Source organism: Myripristis murdjan, chromosome 3 (genome assembly GCF_902150065.1).
Source record: "Myripristis murdjan chromosome 3, fMyrMur1.1, whole genome shotgun sequence".
Lineage (NCBI taxonomy): Eukaryota > Metazoa > Chordata > Actinopteri > Holocentriformes > Holocentridae > Myripristis > Myripristis murdjan.
This window is the reverse complement of record NC_043982.1, coordinates 28,478,749-28,501,144: the sequence shown is the minus strand read 5'-3', so window position 1 is coordinate 28,501,144 and position 22,396 is coordinate 28,478,749. Positions and strand designations below refer to the sequence as shown.

The window sequence follows — 22,396 nt, the reverse complement described above, 5'->3', positions numbered from 1 at the left end:
TCTAACGGTGTGTCTCCCTGTGTTCAGGATTCCCTCGTGCCCTCTGCACAGTCGCTCACCCACACCACGTCTGCCTGCCTGCTTCATCTGCTCACTGGACTGCCAGCTCATCTGCACAGCCTGTCTTCACATTTCCACACCATCTCCCAGGATGGCTTCTCCAACCAGTCAACCATCACCACCCCTCACCACCCACAACCCACAAACAGTCTACAATATATCCTCATATTTTACCTTCAGCCTTGTTGTCTGTGTCTGCTCTTGGGTCCAAAAGAAAACCAAGCCATAACAAAATATTGCTATTATGGACTGTTGGTTATGGGTATTAGTACACTGGCAAAGTATAACAAGTTTAATTTTTGAGAGAACAGCATTTTCTTTGGAGAGTTTTGTATATGTGAAAAAATCAGTCTGACATTCATTTGATAAAAATGTAAGCCACTACAGTAACTGCAAAAAGAGTAGTGTGATACTTTTAAGAAAAACATGATACACTACTGGTTGGATAACGAAACACAAAGGCAATTACTGTGTAATTTAACAGTATGGACACTAATCACATTCACACATTGAAAACTAGTATCGCTGGATTAACCTTTCTAGTCACATAAGCAGCAGTTGCTTCTCCAGACACACTATCAGACATGAAAAGCGGCTCATTCAGTCATTGCCACTTTTATCATGGTAGTTTTTCTCTTAGGTCAAAGATTTCAATTTACTAATTATCTGGGAGTTTTGCCTATTTATCCCCTAAGTGCTTGGGGGGGGGGGGGGGGGGGGGGGGGTAATTATTTTGTCATAATCTTTAACCATTCCTGACAGCTATGAACAAAAATTTCTTCCCCCGGGATCTGAGGAGCTGGTTTATTTTGGCATTGGTTCAGTTCAAGTCAGGAACATTCTCTTTATGAGTTAAAACCATTATTTGACAAATGGCTACACAGTTCAGTTTGGTGGTTCAGGTCCTGTTCCCCGCATGTACCCAAGCGCCATGATAAAGGTTCAGTAGGGATCACAATCAAACCTCCCACAGCAGAATACAGAAAGGAGCATGCTAGACACTCATCATATGCAAAATTTTACAAAAGCATATCACTACAAATACACTGGAAAAATATGACGAGTGATGACTTGCTTGAAAGGACCACCTCTCTTACGGAGCCTGACATGATGACATGACATGATGCAGCAGATCATTAGTTCATGTTTCATATTTGGATCAGCTGACGATTGACTGATGTTGCTCACATTACTGATTAACAAAATCTTTCTTTTGATTTTTGCCCACTTTGGTCCATTTCTCCTACATTTTCCATCCTATTAATGTGAATTTGTTGATAATGTGTTGATTAAAGATAGTTTTATATCAGCTAATTCACCCCCATTCAATTCCAAATAGCACAGAAAACTCTTTTGACGTCTAATGTGGTCAGTGAACAAGAGGCTCGGCTGCCAACTGGTTTTACAAAGTTGCATCATAATGCTACCTTCAGGCTGTAAACATGTACATATAATAGAAGTTCTAATCATCGTAAATTGGAAAGGAGGTCTTTGTTTTTTTAAACCAGAAGAGGCAAGATATCACTATTGAGTAACTGTGTGTCCACGCAATTTCCTTGCAAAAATAAAACTGTCAACTAATATTTAAAATTCTCTACAGCTACATTAAAACCCATTGTCTGTCAATCACAACCCACTCAAACTAATGGACAAACCAAACCAAGATGCTTCAGCCAGTTATAGTCAATAAAAATACACAGGAATTAAAGCTTGATTTTGCAGTTAAAGCTTGAAATTGGCAACCCCTTTTTACTTTACCACATAATATTTGGACACCATTCATTTGAAAATATTACTTTTGAAAAAATGATAAAGACAAGGAAAAAATATAAAATATCTCGCGCATACACACATGCGCGCACGCACGCACGCACGCACGCACGCACGCACGCACGCACGCACGCACGCACACACACACAATTACAGGCAGACCTGAAAAATAGTGATCTAGTGTTGGCAGAGAGTGAGAGAGAGGCATAGGAGTGCAATTTGAAAGTGGAACATGAAGCCACTACTCAAGCAGTGAGGCTATCTTGCCTTTGGAAAGGTCACTGGATACATAAATGTGTTACAATTAATAACAGTGGCACCAAAGTCATTTCACAGCAACAGCAAGCATGAGGACTAAAAAGAATGATAAGAAAGTTACACAGCAGTGAGTGTGGTACAGTGGTATAGCTGTTTCCTACAGACTGCAGCTGCTATTGACTGCAACCGACACCGTGGGAAAAAGGGATTACCAATATTTCAGACATTGCTGCTCACTGATTCTTGAGAATTTGGATAAATCATGTCCCATTAAGAAAAATGCTATTTCTGCTGGAAATTTACAACATTTTAATGAATAAAAAGAATCAAGGGCATAATCAGGGGGTCCTTTGCACATTTGTAAGGTTTTTTCATAGGTTTATTTTTAATTTGTATTAATTTAATGATTATATGTTGGCCCATGCCCTACAAAACCAGTTGTGCTCGGATAGGAGATAATCATTTCAACTTGATTAAAACTAGTGGTGTCAAGAGATTAAAAAAATTGAGAGATTAATTAATTATGATCTGTAATTAATTGATCTAATTAATCTCTTTTTTAATCTCACCTAAAATTGCTGAGAAAAGCCCTGAACTTGAGGTATTTCCCTTTAAATTCATTACATTATTGTAGCAGATCAGTCCGATGCGGGTCGGGGGGACAACCCCTCTTTCTCAAGACCCTTTTTTAAAAAAAAAAAAAAAAAAAAAAAAAAAAAATTATATGGACAAAATCTTGTTTGAATAAAAAAGCCACTGGTCAGCATCAGGCGAGCCGGCCGCGGCACCGGGTCTGGTCTGCCGGATCTGACAAGTGAGCGGCGCACACATAGCCTACTGCCATATCAATTTTTGTTCATACGCGGCTGCAATGACTGCGCAATGCGGCCATTCGCCGGTAATCGCGGCATCAGGCGAGCCTACCTACTGGTTTACATATGCACAATACATGTGTATTTGCTTAGACCCCCAATATTAGACGAGGGCATTTTTTCAGGGCATTTTCAATGGAAAAATTATCGTCTTATATTCGGATGAATACGGTAATGTATTAACTTCGATCACGCAAACTTTTCTTCCACCTCCTCTCCTCTCCTCCACAGTCAGACACACACACACACGAGTCGTGACACCCCCTCCTCAACATGCGCTGCCTGTTTACAACGGACTCGGACTGTTGGGGCGGGTGTTAATCAAAACAAACCAATCATGTCTTGACCTCTTCACAGGTTGCTGGCCTCTGATTGGCCTGGCCTGTCTCTCTGACTTAAAAAAAAAAAAAAAAAAAAAGATCAGACTGGTGAGGCCAGCCGGACCGGACCGACAGCTGATTGGCCTGGCCGGCGACCTGTTTAAAAAAAAAAAAAAAAAAAAAAAAAGACGGGCAGACCACCGGGCCAGTGACATGCCGGCACAAACACAATGACAGCCAATCAATGTCCACTTCAGGGTGTGACTGACCATTGTTTTCCACCCCCAACAACTTAAGCACAGGAAGCCCAACGCCTACAAACCGATTTCATAAAAAGTAAAATTAGAGATTAAAAATTAGATTAACTCGATTAAAAAACATAACGCGCTAAATATGACTGTAATTAATTAATCTCAATTAACGCGATAATTTGACACCACTAATTAAAACAACAAAAAGTAATAATTGCATTGAATAATATCTTTACCACATGAAAGAGTACATCATAATATGTATTAAAAACTACAAACGATGGGTTTTGAACAATATTTACTATTATTTTGTGGTTGCTCAAAATGTGTCCCAGATATTCGTCACCACCGTCAGATATTTATTTAAAAAATAATAATAATAAAACTACAAGGTCAACTACATTCCTGAGGAGCCCTTTTCAAACCTTCAGCTCTACTGCACGCTTCAAGACCACTCAGGCTCCTGGAAGTTTTCTATTTTCTCTTAAATCTCTTCATATTTTGGGACACTGCTACTGTCACAACCATAAATTTTCAACACCGTCACTTCTGTATAAAAAATATTAAATTAGATTATGGAATAAATGTATACTTTTTAAGAAGAGGTCTGATGCAGGTAGCAACAGGGTGAAAACAAGCTGGCTAATGTGAACAACTCATGCTTATCATGTGAAAGAGTAGGTTTTTGTCACCACCGTCAGATTAGTGTCACCACCGTCAGAGGCAGTTATATTGGTTTTAAATGAATATGCTTACAATATGTTTCTTTGGTGCTGTTGAGTTATTAAAGTAATAGTCTCTTTAATACAAAAATATGTTTTTCAAATTAAAAAAAAAAACATTACGGTGACGGTGTTGACGAAAACAAAGTAGCCTAATAACTGGAAAAACCTATTTTATGAAAAAAATGCAAAATGAGGAGGTTGCACCGGTACATTGCTGAACAGCCAAGACCTTGGCCTATAATGATATACCTTCAGATTTTGTAATTTAACACATTTTTTTTTTCAAAATTAAAACCTGTTTTATCCAAATTCCCAAGAATCAGTGTGCTGATATTGTAACACAAACAATTTTTTAAAAGCACAAACTGGATATAGAGAACCAGCAGAAAGACTCACTCACTTCTGACACATTCCATTCACCACTGAATGCAACTGTAAGCAAGAGTTTGTGTTTTCTGCTTTATATTGTCTTCGCAGCATGAAATTCATGATTGAAGGCCAACTGGGAAACCCAATATAGCAAAGCTAATGGAACACATGGCGACAACATGGCAAGGACAGCAAAAAGAAATAATGTTGATGCGGTGCTAAATGGTAAATGGACTGCAGTGCTTTTCTAATCCAATGACTTCTCAAAACACTTTGCAATGTGTGTCTCACTTTCATGCATTCACAATATATTCATAAACTGATGGTGGAAACTTCCATGGAGGGCACGAACTTGCAGCGTTCAGGGTTTTTCCTGCATAGAGAATTTGGTGGAGGCTGCCACCGCCAAATTTACTTACTTAATTTTGAAGGGTGCTTTTAACACTAACATGCCTCACACTGTCAGAATCTCTGTAATTTCTGTCACTTGTGACTGCAATTGTGGCACGCAACCACCCTTATCGCACATGGTGGTGGCAGTGGTGCTGTGTCGTAATCAGCACACAAACTGGCGCTACCAAAGCAGCCAATGAAGGAGAGTCTTCCACTTTGGTGGTTGCAATGGTGGCAACTTAATTCTTTGTGGCTGAAACAGGTGTTTCTTTTGCATCCAAGCATGTCCAATTCTGAAATTAGCATTACTGCATCAGGGTAAGCTAATGTTTTCAGTTTTGCTTTAAAATGATACTTACCATTTTTAATCATATAAGTACAACTCCTAAAATAATTGCTTGTAAAACATGTTTGCTTGAGCCAGTTGAAGGCACAGCACAGGAGCACTTGCAAGCCCATTATCAGGTACCACCATTGCCTCATTTTGAGCTAAGAAAATCCCTGGTGGTGGAAGGAGTATAACAAATTGCTACTCAAGTAAAGGTATTGTTACTTGTTGATGTTTTACTTAAGTTCTGCTGTAAAAATCTACTGAAGTAAAAGTAAAAAGTAGCTCGTTTAAAATGTAAACAGAGTAAAAGTTACTGAGTTCCTCTTTTAAAACATCTACTCAGGTGTGATCTTTTCCATGCAGTTACAAAAGGAGGAGAGAACATGCTTCAAACTGCAGTCTTTTAAAGGTGCATTCTGCAAAAATGTAAAGGGTTGACTGAAGTGAGGAACCTGTAGACTCAACTTACAAATGTGGAATAAGCATACAATTTATGCTTGAGTCGACTTGGTTCTCATCGTCAGCCCAAATCACTGATAATATACCCATTTTTCGACACTTATTCCACATTTTTGCCAGCTGAGTCGAAACTGTCCTTACTTCTACCGACCATCTGCAATTTTTCATAGTGGCACCTTTCATTCAAAATTTGGAAATGAAAAAAAGTAGAGCCAACAAATTAGAACCAGACTCCTCCTCTCATCTTTGCTGACCGTTCATTGTAAAAGGAGGTTCCACGATCTGTCACTGATCATTTGTTCCCTGTAATGGATATGATTTAAAGAGCATATTGCAGGTTAAATTTTTTACAAAATTTATACGTAACATTGTGTGAAAATGACCACGTGAAAGGTTAATGCAGGATTTCATATGTTTTACAAGATATTAGGGCACATATTCAGAGGAAAAAGTGGCCGTTTTGAGCAAAGCTCCTAAAAACGCTCTTTTTTTCAACATGGCGTCATATGACGTAACAAGAGGGAGTCGGTCTCCTCAGCTCTGCTCCAGCTCAGTGCGCAGCAGTAGGTGGTAGTGAGTCTGAGCGGTCTTAGTCTAATGAGTTGGTCTGTTTTCAGTAGTTTTACATAGCATTCATTTATCATCATCATGGTAAATTATTGTGTTTGTGCTGGCTGCACAAACTCCAACCTGTCAGGACGTCGGCTCCACCGTTTTCGAGGAGAGAAATTCAGTGCGACCATAAATGACAGCAAAACACAGTAGACGCTCACACTGAGCCTAAATGAAACAAGTTCACATAAATTAGATAAATAACATAAATAAACAGGCCCTATTGCGTTTTGCTGTCATTTATGATTGAGCTGAGTTTCTCTCCTCTCCTCTGTTTGACCGCGGGCAGAGCTGAGCGCTCCGAGCTGAGCGAAGCAGAGCAGAGACAGTGAACCGGGTTGGGTTGACAACAACTACACTCGTTACTTTACTGTAAAGGGCTGCTCACACAGGGCAGTCACATTACCTAAAGCGATCGCCCCGGGAACGCACGTCATGACGTTGAAAAACGACAACAGGCATGGTCCGATGTCATCATAAATCAATATAGTTCAAATACATTCATCATGTCTTCCTTTTAGCTAAAAGACGTTTTTGTTTCTCTTAATCAGACATGGGATGTTTATTTACCTTGACAGTTTCGGAGGTAACTTCCTCCTTCTTCAGAAAGCGTCCGACTGACAGCCGGAGCGGCACCTGTCAGATCCGGTAGACCGGGTGCCGCGGACCGGGGGAGCGCGGTGCCGGAGCGGCATGTCAGCTGGCTGCTACTTTAAACCGGGTGGTGGCGCACACCGGCCGGCCCACCTGATGCGAGCCGGCACCGCGCCCACCCGGTCAGGTCTGCCGGATCTGACAGGTGCGCGGCGCACACAGACTACCATAACAACTTTTGTTTATACGCGGTTGCAGCAGCATGACAGCGACAGACAACAAGGCGGGGGCTTTAAAATCAGTTTATCGTTTATCAGGAAGCTGTTTATCTCTCTCTCTCTCCTGCGGTACCGGTAAAGCACTATACGACCCAGTGTGGAGTTATAGGATGCAGTGCGAAATACGACTGATAGAAGCTCATTAGTTTCCGTTATAGGTAAGTATCAATACTCCTGCTAGATGATCATTACTAGTTATAGCCTGATACGTGATAGCAAACTTTACAGTGTTGTGATGTGAACACAGTGTTAGATAACGCTTGCTAACGTTCATAGATAAATGCTTATATATCTACAAGCTAACCCTGGTCACTGACCAACACACCTGCCCAGTCCTCCGCTGGTTCTCCTCGCAGCACAGCTGAATCTCTCTCTGTCCGTTATTTCTTCTGACTCTGGTCTGTTCCTGGTCTCTTTGACACCTTACAGGCTCGTAATTATAAGGCTGTGCTCCGTCATATTGATATGAATACACATTCACAGCCTCTTCAGTGTCACAACTAGCATTAAGATCCATTATATTCCTATTGTTCAAACTGACCGCACTCCCTCTTCCTACGTCACTTCCGGTTTAGCTTTTTCAGATGCGGAAGTAAAATTCTGCCACAAAAACAACTCCAGAGGTCACTGTAGAATATATAAATGCATATTTCAATGAAAATTCAGTTCCCACATCATTTTCCTACACATTGATTCACTGGGGTCTCCAACCTGCAATATGCTCTTTAACATGCAGTGAAGTACAATACTCAAGCAAAAATGCAGGTAAAAGTAAAACTGTTAACTTTAAAGAAGATATAAAAAACAGAAACATGAGTAAATGTAATTAACTACTACCACCTCTGACAACCTATTCATCAAGACCAGAAAGGGGTTCAGTGTTCTGTATAACACTTCAGAAAGCAACCAAGAGGAGCCAGGGACCAAACCAGGAACCCTCCTCTAACTAGACACCTGCTCTACTTCCTGACATCTGCCACCTTGTAATAACTGATAAACTTGCCAGTATTCATGATTTTTTTCACCACGCTACAAGCCCTGTCACAACTGTCAACCACACCAAAGACTAGCTGATTTTACTGTCAAAATAGGCTGTCAGACAGAACTCTATACTACTCTGAGTTCTCTGTAAGGTGCCATGTGGTGCCAAATTACAGTGAAGTCATAGCCAAATGGTAATACTCTCCAGTACTGATGACAACAAATACTACTACAGTGCTGCAAAGAAGCTGTAAACTCATTTGAGACTAATTATAAAATGAACAAATCTGATTTTCTGATTCCATTCTCTTTTCATATTAACCTGATACATTATAAATGTCTTTCTAAATGATAATGGCTCTGGAACAGGGAGCCTTCATGTATCTATTGATTTTCATGAGGGAAAGAGGTTGAGGTTTTGTTATTTGTACTTGTGACCAGTGTTGGGACCAATTACTCACAAAACTAATAAGTTACAATTACTAATTACTTCTGTAAAAAAGTAATTTTGATTACTACTCAATTACTGCTGCAGAAGAGTAATTCAATTACTGGGGAAAGTAATTTTTATGATTACTTTTTTTCTTTTCTTAAATGCTCTTATTAATGCACATATTTTTGCGTTGCTGTTGCAGTGTGGACATTGCTGTCAAATTTCATATATCATTGTCAGTGTTGGGCACGCTACTTTGAAAAAGTAATTCATTTTAGTTTAGAGTAGTGATACCCGCTTGTCCGGGTGGGGAATTGAACCCCTGGTCCTCTGTATGGCAGGCGGAGATACTATCCGCTCTGCCATCGGAGAATACGACACATCTTGTAATTTGTGCTCAGTCATTCTCCATGCATGTTGATATGTTACGAAAAACTGCAAAGTCTGACCGGTTTGAAAATTGACACACCGCTTTTTCTCCACAAGACGCTCACTTTTCGAATAGGATAGTAAAATAATAATAATAAGTATTAGTGGTAAGTAACGGCAAGTAACGGCGGATTTTATTGTCAGTAACGGTAACGGCGTTATAACGGGGGAAACAGTAATTTCTTTGATTACTCGTTACTGATAAAAGTAACGCCGTTAGTAACGCCGCTACTTTGTAACGCCGTTACTCCCATCACTGCTTGTGACATATCAGTCTAGCCAACATTACTTCACAAGTTGCTTCAAAACAGAAGGGTGAGCAAAAATCCATGCTTGTGAAAGCAGGAATTACAGAGGGGACAGCTGACATTCCTGTTATTGTGGAGAACCACTCCCTTCATTTGCCTCCAGACACCGAAGCTACCGTTCTTTTTCCCTGTCATGCAAATAGTGCATATTTAAATTTCATGTTGAATTTAAAATGGAGACAGAGAAAGAGAAAGAAAGTGACAGGCAACAGGCAGCCAGACACTAGAATTGTGTCTTGAAGCCATTAGTAGCATGGTTGTTAGGCTGATGTCGTCAGACATACAGACAGATAGATACAGCAATAAACAGAATAGCTGATACCTGAATATCATATCTGGAATATATATACATATATGAATATATTCACTGAGTTACATATTCAGCAGATGATCTTTGACAAACAGGCAGACAGACAGACTGATGCAGAACGACAGACAAACAGAACGACATGTACCTGTGTATCGTATCTTGAACCCTCTCTTGTTAGTTGCATGGTCGGTGGACCAGCGAAGGTACAGTTGGTTTGTTTTCGATGTGAAGTTCAGTTGAGACGAATGGTTTCCACTCAGAGCCACCAACAGCGGGCTCTGTCCTGAAGATCCTGCAGAAACAAGCCAATAGGACGTATGAACTGCAATGTGTGTGTGTGTGTGTTTTTGTTGGTGGGGCTTATTATCAAGCAAAACACTTTATTCAGGATGCTTTTTATTGGTTGCCATACATGTCACTTACACAGAGTCCAAACCCCAAGCTATGGTCTGCAGAATACAACAGGTGGTGATACCACCCTCAACCAAAGACCAGCCAATAGCAGATGGTCAATTCAGAATCCTACTTTTTCACCATTAGACATCAGGCTTTACTCTGATTTGGGTTTGGTGTTTGGTTACTCTTTAAGTTCATATGGAAAATTACCTGAGGACGTCTAAGTTGTTTTTTAAAAAAATATTTTTGATGTAAAGCGTGGCACTCAACATATTGGTCATATGAAACGTCTATCTCCAAAATGCAATATAAACATCATCTGGAATCCATCATTCTGACACAACTGTCCCAGTGATCCAGTGACCCAGTGATCTGTAAGTTACAACTCCCTTAAAATTAGAGCTATTAACTATTTTGTATTGTGTTCTGTGTGTACTGTGTTCAAGGCGTATATACAGTTGAAACCAGAAGTTCACATACACTGCATAAAAAGACACATAACCTTTTTTTTCTCACTGTCTGACCTTAAATCAGACTAAAATTTTCCTGTTTTAGGTCAGTTAGGATTACCAAAATTATTTCTAATTGCTAAATGACAGAATAATGAGAGACAGAATTTTTGAGAGAATTTTTTATTACTTTCCTCAAAGTCACAAGTTTACATACACTTAGATTACTATGCCCTTAAACAATTTGGAAAAGCCCAGATGATGATGTCATGGTTTTGGAAGCTTTTGATAGGGTAATTGACAACATGTGAGTTAATTGGAGGCACACCTGTGGATGTATTTTAAGTCACACCTCAAACACACTGCTTCCTTGTATGCCATCATGGGAAAATCAAAAGAAATCAGCCAAGATATCGGGAAGAGAATTGTGGACCTCCACAAGTCTGGTTCATCCTTGGGTACAATTTCCAGATGCCTGAAGGTGCCACGTTCATCTGTTCAAACAATTATACGCAAGTATAAACAACATGGGAATGTCCAGCCATCATACCGCTCAGGAAGGAGACGGGTTCTGTGTCCCAGAGATGAAAGTGTTTTGGTGCAAAATGTGCGTATCAACCCCAGAACAAAAGCGAAAGACCTTGTGAAGATGCTGGCTGAAGCTGGTAAGAAAGTGTCATTATCCAAAGTGAAACGAGTTCTGTACCGACATGGGCTGAAAGGCCACTCAGCGAGGAAAAAGCCATTATTCCAAAAGCAGCATAAAAAAGCCAGATAACAGTTTGCCCATGCACACAGGGACAAAGACCTTAATTTTTGGAGACATATCCTCTGGTCTGATGAAGCTAAAATCGAACTGTTTGGCCATAATGACCATCGTTACATTTGGAGGAAAAAGGGGGAAGCTTGCAAGCCTGAGAACACCATCCCAACTGTGAAATACGGGGGTGGCAGCATCATGTTGTGGGGTTGTTTTGCTGCAGGAGGGACTGGTGCACTTCACAAAATAGATGGCATCATGAGGAAAGAACATTATGTGGAAATATTGAAGCAACATCTCAAGACATCAGCCAGGAAGTTAAAGCTTGGGCACAAATGGGTCTTCCAAATGGACAATGACCCTAAGCATACTGCCAAATTGGTTACAAAGTGGCTTAAGGACAACAAAGTCAATGTTTTCGAGTGGCCATCACAAAGCCCTGATCTCAATCCCATAGAAAATTTGTGGGCAGAGCTGAAAAGGTGTGTGCGAGCAAGGTGGCCTACAAGCCTGACTCAGTTACACCAGTTCTGTCAGGAGGAATGGGCCAAAATTCCAGAAAACTATTGTGAGAAGCTTGTGGAAGGATACCCAAGATGTTTGACCCAAGTCATACAGTTTAAAGGCAATGCTACCAAATACTAAGTAAATGTATGTAAACTTGTGACTTTGAAGAAAGTAATAAAAAATTCTCTAAAAAATTCTGTCTCTCATTATTCTGTCATTTAGCAAATAGAAATAATTTTGGTAATCCTAACTGACCTAAAACAGGAAAAGTTTAGTCTGATTTAAGGTCAGACAGTGAGAAAAAAAAGGTTATGTGTCTTTTTATGCAGTGTATGTAAACTTCTGGTTTCAACTGTATGTCATTATTAAATCTTCATCAGTATACATAAAAAATATAAAAAACAAAAACATAAAAAATAAGAAAAAGAACATTCCTGTATGTATATATGACTGTGCGAGAGGAAGGGGGCATAAATAAAGTGAAAAAGTACACGTACCATCAAAAATTTCGAGTTCATCAAACTGTTTCTCACTGTGGAACAGCTCAACATAGATATTGATTGTGTAGCCTGTCAAACAAGAACAAATTTATTTAGCATGGCATCAAAAAAAAAACAGCATATTGTAAAAAAAAAATAAAATAAAATAAAATAAAATAATAAAGTTACACACAAAACACATGCACTAAGGCACACACACTCAGCCAAGTAAATATGAAAACAATGTTTTTGTGCATTTTGTTTTCTGTCCACATTGGAACACAATGTGACATAAAGCAGTGGCATCTACTCCACTAAGCAGAATAGAGTTAAACTAAACAGTTTTCGGCAGTTTGGGCTTTTTGGCCTAAATTGATTTCGCCAGCATTGAAATGATATCGCTTTCATCTTCGACAGCCAAAAGCAGGTCTTAGCACAAGCAATATGTGCTGTGCTGTTTACTGGTGTTAGCTGACAGAGGCGCAGTGGCACAGGCCTCTCCAAAATCATATGAACCCCTTCATCAATGATCCACAGTGATAAAAATTATCAAACCAAGAGAAACGACTTGTACATGCAAACTGTTTATTTAATTAAGGCGATAATACCAGTAGAGCTTGTATTATTGCCTTAAACATCTTTTCGGCCTACTTGGTTAGATTAAGGGCTGATTCTTACCAGTATCTGTCCTCTACAGCTGCCTATGGGATGTATGACAGATGTAGTATCAAATTGCCACACAATTACGCACGTTATCTGCGGTGGATACCATAAGTTTATACAGTGGAAAATCAATGGTCTCTCCGCATCTTCCAAAATCTCCACGTTACCAGGCGCAGCTGCTTGAATCTTCTCCTTTATAACTGGTCTGCCAAAAATAGCACCTGAAGCATGATGTTTTAATTTCAAAAAGATAAAGGCCTATAGCTGCGGTGAACATGGCAGGGTAGTATAGAATAAATGTTTTGGCTGACAGTGGCGAGGCAGGAAACAAGCATGTGTTTCTGTGTGTTTTAAGTAAATTCCTGTTTTTAAAGGGAATGAATGAAGCTGATATGATTGGCCTTTGCTGAGGTCCACTCAAACTCCACCTATTAATAATGTATTCCTTCTTCCAATGGTGTTAACTCCAGTGCCAACCATTTCTCCCAAGATAATGCCAGGATAGCGCTTATTGTCAAGACATCACTGCTACCGGAAATGCAAAAAGAAGTTAGCCAAGCCCCAGAGAGGATATTGCCCGTTTTAATGCCTCATACTTCGCTTAAGACTTCGCCTAACGCTTTGCCATAAAAATAGAGCCCATAATCTTACAAGAACAGACCTGTAACCCACCCCCACCCCCCCAACACACACACACACACACACAAACTAAAACACACAGAAACACACAACCATGAGCACTCACTAATACTTTCACATTTGCACATGTACCTGAACACATTCTTTCCACAGGTATGCACAGCTTTACACACATACACACACATAGTTGTTACCCTTGCTCAAACACACCAACTTAGATATATACACACACACACACACACACACACACACACACACACACAGAGGGAGAGAGAGCACAGAGTACCTGGCAGCATACGTAGCAGCCAGGAGCATGTCTGGCTGTTGGGATAGTTGCTAGGATACCCAGGACTTAGTATCACCCCTGATGACGAGGCCCGCTCCTCATTGGCCGGGCACTGGGCTGGAGAGGTAACAGACAAAAGCCAATCACATCAATGGAATCACTGAGAACATCTACTAGGTTTCTTTGGTGCATTTCCAGCTGACAGCAACACCGTTTTTTGATTTCCTTGTCTACATCCTTTATCACTTTCCTTCCCCCAGCCCGGTTGGAAAAAGGGCCCTCTGCTTGGTGGAGGTCTGAGGTCAAGTTTAAACCACTTGCCTGCAGTGGTGTACCAATTTCAGCTAAAATGATATAGGTCACAACAATGCCTGAACAAAATCTGAGGACTCCTGCAACATTAAGCTAGTTATCATTCCCCTGCTGAAGTTGAAATTCAAGTTTTATTCGTCACATACACAATGTCAAGACAATGGCAGTGACGTGTTTTGAAGGCAACATTTCCGTTCTTCTTTGGCTTATAAACTTCCCTATTTATCACAGCCTTGAGCACTGACAGACAGTGGAGCTCTCCACCAAGCTTTCTGCCCAATGAGTGCTTATGTAACAAGATTTCACACAAAAGGAGCTAAGATCTAAGTTGTCTGGGGGAGCACTTTGGCTGTGTGTCCTCTATTAACAGCACTGGCTTCTTTTCTCCTGCTTTACAATAGAAAGGACACTCTGTTGTTCATTCCAGATGGTGATGAGTGGTCAGCATCTCTTTTAGGCTCGGCTTTAGCACTGCAAGTTAACAGCAACACCTTTCAACTTCATCAGAACTGCACTTCAAACAAGTTTTCCATAGCCTCATAAAATTATCAGGATTCACTGCTCGCACTTTCTAACATTGCTGTTTTAGCAATTCTAGCTAAAACTGTGGTTCTGCTTTCATGGGTTTTATTCATATAAACAAGAACTGCAGCTTTTAGCAGGGTAAGTCACTCGTACAAGGCACAGGCCACGAGTCCTGCGCCTACAACCATACTAAACAGTGCTCTTCGAACAGTCAGTCTGAAAAAAGTCTTGAAATAAATGAAGAAGCAGCAAAAAAAGGTATTTATCTAACTTGCTCAACTGTGGCAACGTATAAACTAAGACTGTCAGTGAACAAAAATGTCTGTCTTAATAATGAAATATTATAGTCACTGTTAAAAATCAAACTTTTGTCAACTTGAGTTGCAAAAACTGTAACTGAAACTTTTCTAAATACTCCATGCTAAAGACACATGCTGAAAACATGTCAGACAATTATGAAGAACATGGCACAGCAACCATCTATGCACAAAAAAGTAAAAAAAAAAAAAAAAAAAAAAAAAGTCAAGTTTGATTTGCTATTGCCTTACCTTGACAGGCTGGGGGCGGGGATTCAAAAAGCAAATGGGAGTTGAGTTTACAGGTAAGCTCTGCCTTTCCCACCAGTGTGTATCCAGGGAAACAGCGATACTTTACAATATCTCCTAACAGACAGAAAACAGTCATCATCATCATCACCCACAACATCATCCATTTAACAAAGCACTTAAGCTCTATTTTTGCATGTTGACTGTATAACACAGAACTCAGTTCCCTCACTCAAAAATAAGAGTTACATTTAAGATGTTTATTTCTTAATTTGTAAGTAGACAGCTGCTCCAAAATGGTTAACATGCTGCTTCTGGACTCAATCCCAGCTTTTCTCTCTCTCCATTTTGAAAGACTTAGAAAGTTTGACAGGCTTGCCAGATGAAAAGGGGTGGAGATTTACCACCTGTCAGTAAGATGTCACGCTTGCTTAAAACACTGCCTGGGAGGGATGCAGCTTGCGAGTTCACACTGTGATGCCTCTCTTCCAAAAAACTCTAAATTCTTCAATACTTTTTACACATTTTTTTGTCACCTAATAAATGTTTGTATCTGCAAAATGCATCAGGTATTTTTTCTCCTCATATTTGTCAACAAAGATGAATGGAACAAACAAGCAATCAACCTCTCCTGTCCATAAGCTTTCCCAACAATTGTATAATTGGCTATGGTAGGGCCCAGTAACTCTCCCTAAAGTGCTCTCCCTAGGGTGCTTCATTTTGGCAGGCAGAGTGTGGATACCTGACCCAAGCCCAACAAGAGCCCAGCCTGGCCTGATCTGTTGGGTCGCCATCTAGAAATTATGTTTGGGTTCGGGTCGGCTATTTGAGGCAGTGAGTGTAACCTAGCGTAAGACACAAAAAAAAGTGCCTGTAAGGTTTGGGTCAGGCTCGGTTACTACGCTCCCATCCTGGGTCAAGTTTGGACAAAAATATGCAGCCCAATCTGCACTCTGTTGGCAGCTTTGGGAAATGTAAAATTTAACAATTTGCCCTCAGATGTCCTGAATGCTTATGATACTTGGTGATATGATTACCCAAAACTACTTTCACTAAACTGGTTCATAAAAGTAAAGGTGAATAGATTGATACCTTTTATGAGTTGAAAGCAGTCCTGATGCTGCTATAGTGTAATTTGTGTGGCAAAAATTTGGCATGATTTTAGTAAATCAATACGCAACTCTTGTGTTTACCGTGTTCAAGACCGTTTTTTTTTTTTTTAGTGTCCTGTAAAACATTGCATCTCCTGTTTAGCCATGTTATTGTAATTGCCTACTGGCAATGTATTAAGTTATCCATGAAGAAACAAATAAAAAATATCATATGCACAACCTGGACAAGCTGTGGTGATTAAAAAAACAAACAAACAAACAAACACACATGTACAAGTTTGTTTTTAACCTGTGACTGTGACCCTGGATGCTGTGCTGTTAGGAGTTTCTAGGGCAGGGCTACTCAACTTAAGATGGCTCAGGGGCCACTGAGCAAAATTCAGCTGTGTCCAAGGGCCGCAAGCTAAAAATGTCTGTCCTATTTTGAACGTTTAAACTATAAGTTTGTCACAGGCCACATGATTAGTCTAAAAATTAATGAAACATACAGAAAACAGCTACATTTCCATCCAAGGCAAAACCTCACTGAATAAAAGATTGTCATGCAATGATTAATGATGAAATGATCAAGTTACAACAAAATGAGGCTTTATTCCCAAAATGTGAACAGAATGGGCACTCCCTTGGAACATTATAAAATAAACAGTCTTCATTCCCAAAATGTGAACAGTGATATGAACTGACTGTTACACTGCAATTATTCAGAAAAATAATATGCTCAAAAAACATTTTTCTTCTTTCTTAAAAGAAGTGCAAAATTGCTTCTTAAAGTGCTCAAATAAATGAAACGATGGATATGCAACGCAACGCACAAGCCCACCCCCGGTCACTACTGCGACCAGTGTGGGCTTGTACATCAGTTATGTAAGGTGAGGCACGCCCACTTCTGGTCAGTAGGTCAAAACAGGTACATGACATCAGTGCAATAGCCTATGAATTATCGTCCTCTTGTGGTTAGTGATAGAAATGAATTGTCCACAGACTGAAAGTCAATAATTAGATAGAATAATAATATTTTTATTATATGACAGTGGGGGGCCACATAAAAATGATGCATGGGGGCCGCAGGTTGAGTAGCCCTGGTGTAGGGACAGTGCCTATGGAGTGGCAGAAGGGGTGTGGTGGTCTCCATCTTAAAAAAGGGGGACTGGAGAATGTTCCCCGATTATCGGGGTATCACACTGCTAAGCCTCCCTGAAAATGCTTACTTCGGGTGCTGGAAAGCCGACTCTGGCCGATTGCTTAACCACAGATTCAAGAAGAACAATGCAGATTCTGTCCTGGCCATGGAACAGTGGACAAGATCCTCACCCATGCATGGATACTGGAGGGATCATGGAAGTTTGACAATCCAGTCAACATGAGCTTTGTGGATTTGAAGAAGGCTTGGTCATGTGCGGGGTTCTGCAGGAATAGGTGGTACCGGGTGTGCTGCTGCAGGCCATTTGATCCTTGTATTACCACAGTGAGAGCTGTGTCCGTGTTCTTGGTACTAAGTCAAGCTCATTCCCAGTGGGTGCTGGACTACGCTAGGGCTGGTCCTTGTCACCGATTCTGTTTGTGATCTTCATGGACAGGATTTCAAGGCGCAGTCAGGAGATTGAGGGTGCCCAGTTTGGCGACCACAGTTTTGCATCGCTGCTCTCTCTGGATGATGTGGTTCTGCTGGCCTCATCAGGCTGGGACATTCACTATGCACTGTTGGTGCTTTGCAGTCAAGTGTGAATTGGTTGGGATGATGCTCAGCGCCTCTAAGTCTCTAAGTCTCAAGTTATTTGGCTGAAAAAGGTGGTTTGCCTGCTCCAAGTTGGGTTACTGCATCAAGAGGAGGAGTTCAAGTATGTTCATGATTGAGGGGAAAATGGAGCAGGAGATGCATGCCAGGGCAGCATGTGGTTGCTGTACCGGACCGTCATGGTGAAGAAGGAGCTGAGCCAGAAGGCAAAGCTCTCCATTAACTGGTCAATCTTTGTTCCAAATCTAATCTATAGTCACGAGTTCTGGGTAGTGACTGTAAGAATGAGATCACGCAGAAAAGCAGCCGAAATGTGTTTCCTTTGCAGGGTGGCTGGACACACCCTTAGGGATAGGGTGATGAGCTCAGGCATGCACAAGGAGTTCGGAATACAGTGGTCCCTCATTTATTGCGGGGGTTATGTTCTAAAAATAACCCGCAATAGGCGAAATCCGCGAAGTAGTCAGCTTTATTTTTTACAATTATTATAGATGTTTTAAGGCTGTAAAACCCCTCACTACACACTTTATACAATTTTCTCAGACAGGCATTAACATTTTCTCACTTTTCTCTCTTGTTTAAACACTTCGTTCAAACCTTCGTAGAAAAATAAGTCCAGTATTTTCCCCCCCTTTCCCTAATGTCCTCCTTTCTCATCTAATGTAAGGGGCACTGCGCACGCTGGCTGACCCGAAGTTCTCCTGATCCTGTAACCCTGTATTTGTCATGTCTTTTTGTGTTTCTTGGACGGGATGTAACTTAAACCAAATTCCCCCCCTGGGGACAAATAAAGTATGATTGATTGACTAACTGATTGATTGATTGATTGATAGAATGAACGCATTCTGTACTGTACAGGAGACACGGCACAGAGGAGATTGATTGGCAATGGTCTACAGTCCCTTAGCCAATCAGGATGCAGAACACAATACGTGGGCTCTCCCTTAGCCAATCAGGATGCAGAACACAATGTGTGGGCTCTCCCTTAGCCAATCAGGATGCAGAACACAATGCGCTGTTAAAAAAAAAAAAAAAAAAAAAAAAAAATACAAAATTGCACAAAAAAAAACCTGCTAAACTGCGAGACCGCGAAAGGTGAACCGCGTTATAGCGAGGGACCACTGTACAGCTGCTGCTCCTCTGCACTAGGACATGTAGTTAGAATGCCGCCTGGTCATCTCCCGGTGGAGGTGTTCCAAACACAATCAAGTGGGATAACACGCTATGGCAGATGCCGGGCACGCTGGGGGGATTATGTATCCCAGCTGGCCTGGGAACGCATTGGGATCCCCCAGGAGGAGCTGGTGGATGTGGCCTTGGAGAGGACCATGAGGACTGACCTCTTCAGCCTGCTGCCACTGCAATCCAGTGCCACGTAAGCGGTGGAAAATGTAGATGATCAAGAAGATGAAGTTTTTAACCAACTTCAATAAAGATAGCATGAGATAACAATGTTTTGAGTCTTCTACATTTTTTAAAAAAGTTTTCCATGACCCTGAGACCATACAATGAAAATGTATTATGAAAAGGTCAAAAAATACAAGGGTGCAAACGGATTTTTGATTTTGATAAAAGTCGACTTTTCAGGATCCAAGTTTTTCAGCAGAGAAATCATGATATACTTTGCCAGAAGGGACCAGTCTCTGCATACCACAGACTGGGAAAAACTGATCTTACTGTGGCTTTATGAAAAGTCTATTTTTCAGTGTTACAGCTCCTGTTGATCTGAAAGGTCACCAAAAGTAAAAATAAGATACTTTGAGAAAATCACACAAAGCAAAGCCAGGGGGGAAAGGAGAACTTGACAGCAGATTATTTCACCCAAAATGAATGGTTTGTTTTTTTTGTTTTGTTTTTTTGAGATGACACACATTTGGCGTTATATTTCAACACAATATATGGACACACAGCGCTGCTCTTAACATGTACCAAGAAGTAACTAATGACCTTTCAGAACAAACTAAATTAAAAGGTCTGACATATTGGATTCTGTTTGAGGATGCACTTTGTGCATTCTACTTTTAGATTTTTTTTAGGTATTCTGCAAAGTAGGATTAGAGGTTTTATTTTCTCCTATGGAAATACTATTCTTAAGTATATGGCAATATGCAGAACTAACCTAATATTCAGATTTAATTTCATCCACAATGTCAAGATATGGGTAATTTTTCATGGATGTGACTAATTGGGTATGCCTACTTTTTGGAGTACCCTCAGGTGACTTTGTTGTCTGAGATGAATAAAATGTATTGCACAGGTTTTAATCTGACTCACATTTGTAACGTCATTGCCCTTTTTCTCTCATATTTCTTGTCTCTCTCTCCTCTGTATATCAGTTAATGTCTTTTATGTTAAGCTATATCATAGGGTCATATCAAAAGTCAGGATTATTACCTATCTGGAAATCGTCATCTTCATAGATCATCTCTGCATTCTCCACAGTAGGAGGAGGAGGGCATTTCTTCAGGCGGTAGGCTGAGGAGATTGACAGAAATCTTAATAAGACACGATACACTTTTAAAATACACAGTAAAATGCAACACAAACCACAAAATGGATGCATTTTCTTCCAAATGTGTAAGGTACAAAAGGCTTTTTGTAAAACAAACAACTGTTACAAGCCACAAATCACATTGGTATTCTCTTTATCTGAGGTAAAATCAATCAAAGTGTGTGAAATCTGAAGGTGGGAAGCAGAGAACAAAGATTCTGTTTCACTGGCCATTTTGGTAGGTCAACAAAGTGTTGAATATCTTGTAAAAAAACAACACCTGGGTGGACTGAGCATCCATCCTGAGAATGGGACAGTGGATGTGACAGGTGGTCTTTATTATTTTTAGAGGCTCTTCAGAATTAGAATCAGAATCAGAAATACTTTAATGATCCTCAAGGTGAAATCCAGGAGCAGCCGTGCCTGTACCGTCATTGTGGTATGGAAGATATTAATTTTACCAACCATCGGTTCATAATTCCAATGATAAAGGTGGCAGCAAAAGCCCCATCATGCAACCTGGACAATCTTATCTATGACTGTGGGTGTCATGATGGATCTGCCAGTTTGGACGGTGATACAGGCAAACACTGGTTTGTTGAAAATGTAGAGAACAAAACAATACACACAGACTTGGCAGTACAACACAGTTAAAACAAACAAATAAACAAACAACAAACAAACAAACAAAAAAAAAACCAGAAACATCTGCAGTACAAATACAATGAAAAACTGTCACATATGGCACTGTTTCTGCCAGGTGGACAGAGAATGAAACTTGGCAACAGTGCTCATCTTTGCACTTGGTGAAGGACATAAGATAATTTTGCACTCAACAAAGGCAACTGGTCCTCACTTACTTGAATGAACAACCAACCAAAGAACTGCAGCATTTTAAATAACATAATACATTTTCTATTTTCCCTGCATCAATATTGAAGAAAACATTCCTGTTTTTCTACTGTGGTGAAAAAAATGGTGTTTTCAAGCATGGACAATCTCTCCCCTCCTCTAATAATGTTTCACTGCTTCCACAAGCAAACATGTATTCTGTCCTTAACAAACTCATACTCAGTTGGCTTTTCAATTAAACTCTCAACTTCTAATTAAATACAGAGGTCTGGATAGTTTGAGTGTTTGGCCTTAAAAATTAGGTGTTTGGTGTACTAGAACTAGGTGCTGCAATGCACTAGTGCTATCATTATTTTCACTACTAACATAAATTTTAAAGCATCAAAAAGTATTAAAGAAATGATAAAAGCTCCAAAATCACAATGCAAGTATGCAGTTTTCTTGTTATTTGCTAAAATTCTTACTGAGATCAATTAGGCAACGTCTAAGTCTAAGATTACAGAGGCATATGGCTTGTAAAAATATTACACAGAAAATAATGTACTCATAATGTACTTCTGAAACTTTTTCATGTTCCGAATCTTCAAGTTGACTTTCATTAAGACAAAGACCCCCATATGAAGAGATTTTGCTCCATAAGGGCCCTAATATATAGAGATTCTTTGGTTTGTGTTGAGCATCAAATTTCTTACATATCACCCTTGATAAATGACAAATAGAAACAAAGTGGTGAGATTAAAACACAATGTTAAAATAATCACTTACAGTTTTTTTTTTTCTTTTTTCAAATCATATACATTTCTAGTGGCTCAAATCATAGTAAAATTAAACTAGTCCTCATTTTGCTGAGGACTCCTGAGAAGCCCCTCAAGGGCCCCTGGGGGTCCTTGGG

General features: G+C 40.1%; 1 protein-coding gene across 1 annotated transcript in view; it reads right to left on the bottom strand.

Annotated features, from left to right (window-relative positions):
* Positions 1 to 22,396, bottom strand: part of LOC115378771 (CUB and sushi domain-containing protein 1-like) — a 659,837-nt gene that overhangs the window by 57,026 nt on the left and 580,415 nt on the right. Inside the window, exons 47-51 of the mRNA XM_030079264.1 lie at positions 20,556 to 20,636; positions 15,318 to 15,431; positions 13,933 to 14,049; positions 12,363 to 12,434; positions 9,899 to 10,045 (exon numbers count right to left, since the gene is read on the bottom strand). Of these exons, the coding sequence (XP_029935124.1) occupies positions 9,899 to 10,045; positions 12,363 to 12,434; positions 13,933 to 14,049; positions 15,318 to 15,431; positions 20,556 to 20,636 (531 nt within the window). The remainder of the gene's footprint in view (positions 1 to 9,898; positions 10,046 to 12,362; positions 12,435 to 13,932; positions 14,050 to 15,317; positions 15,432 to 20,555; positions 20,637 to 22,396) is intronic.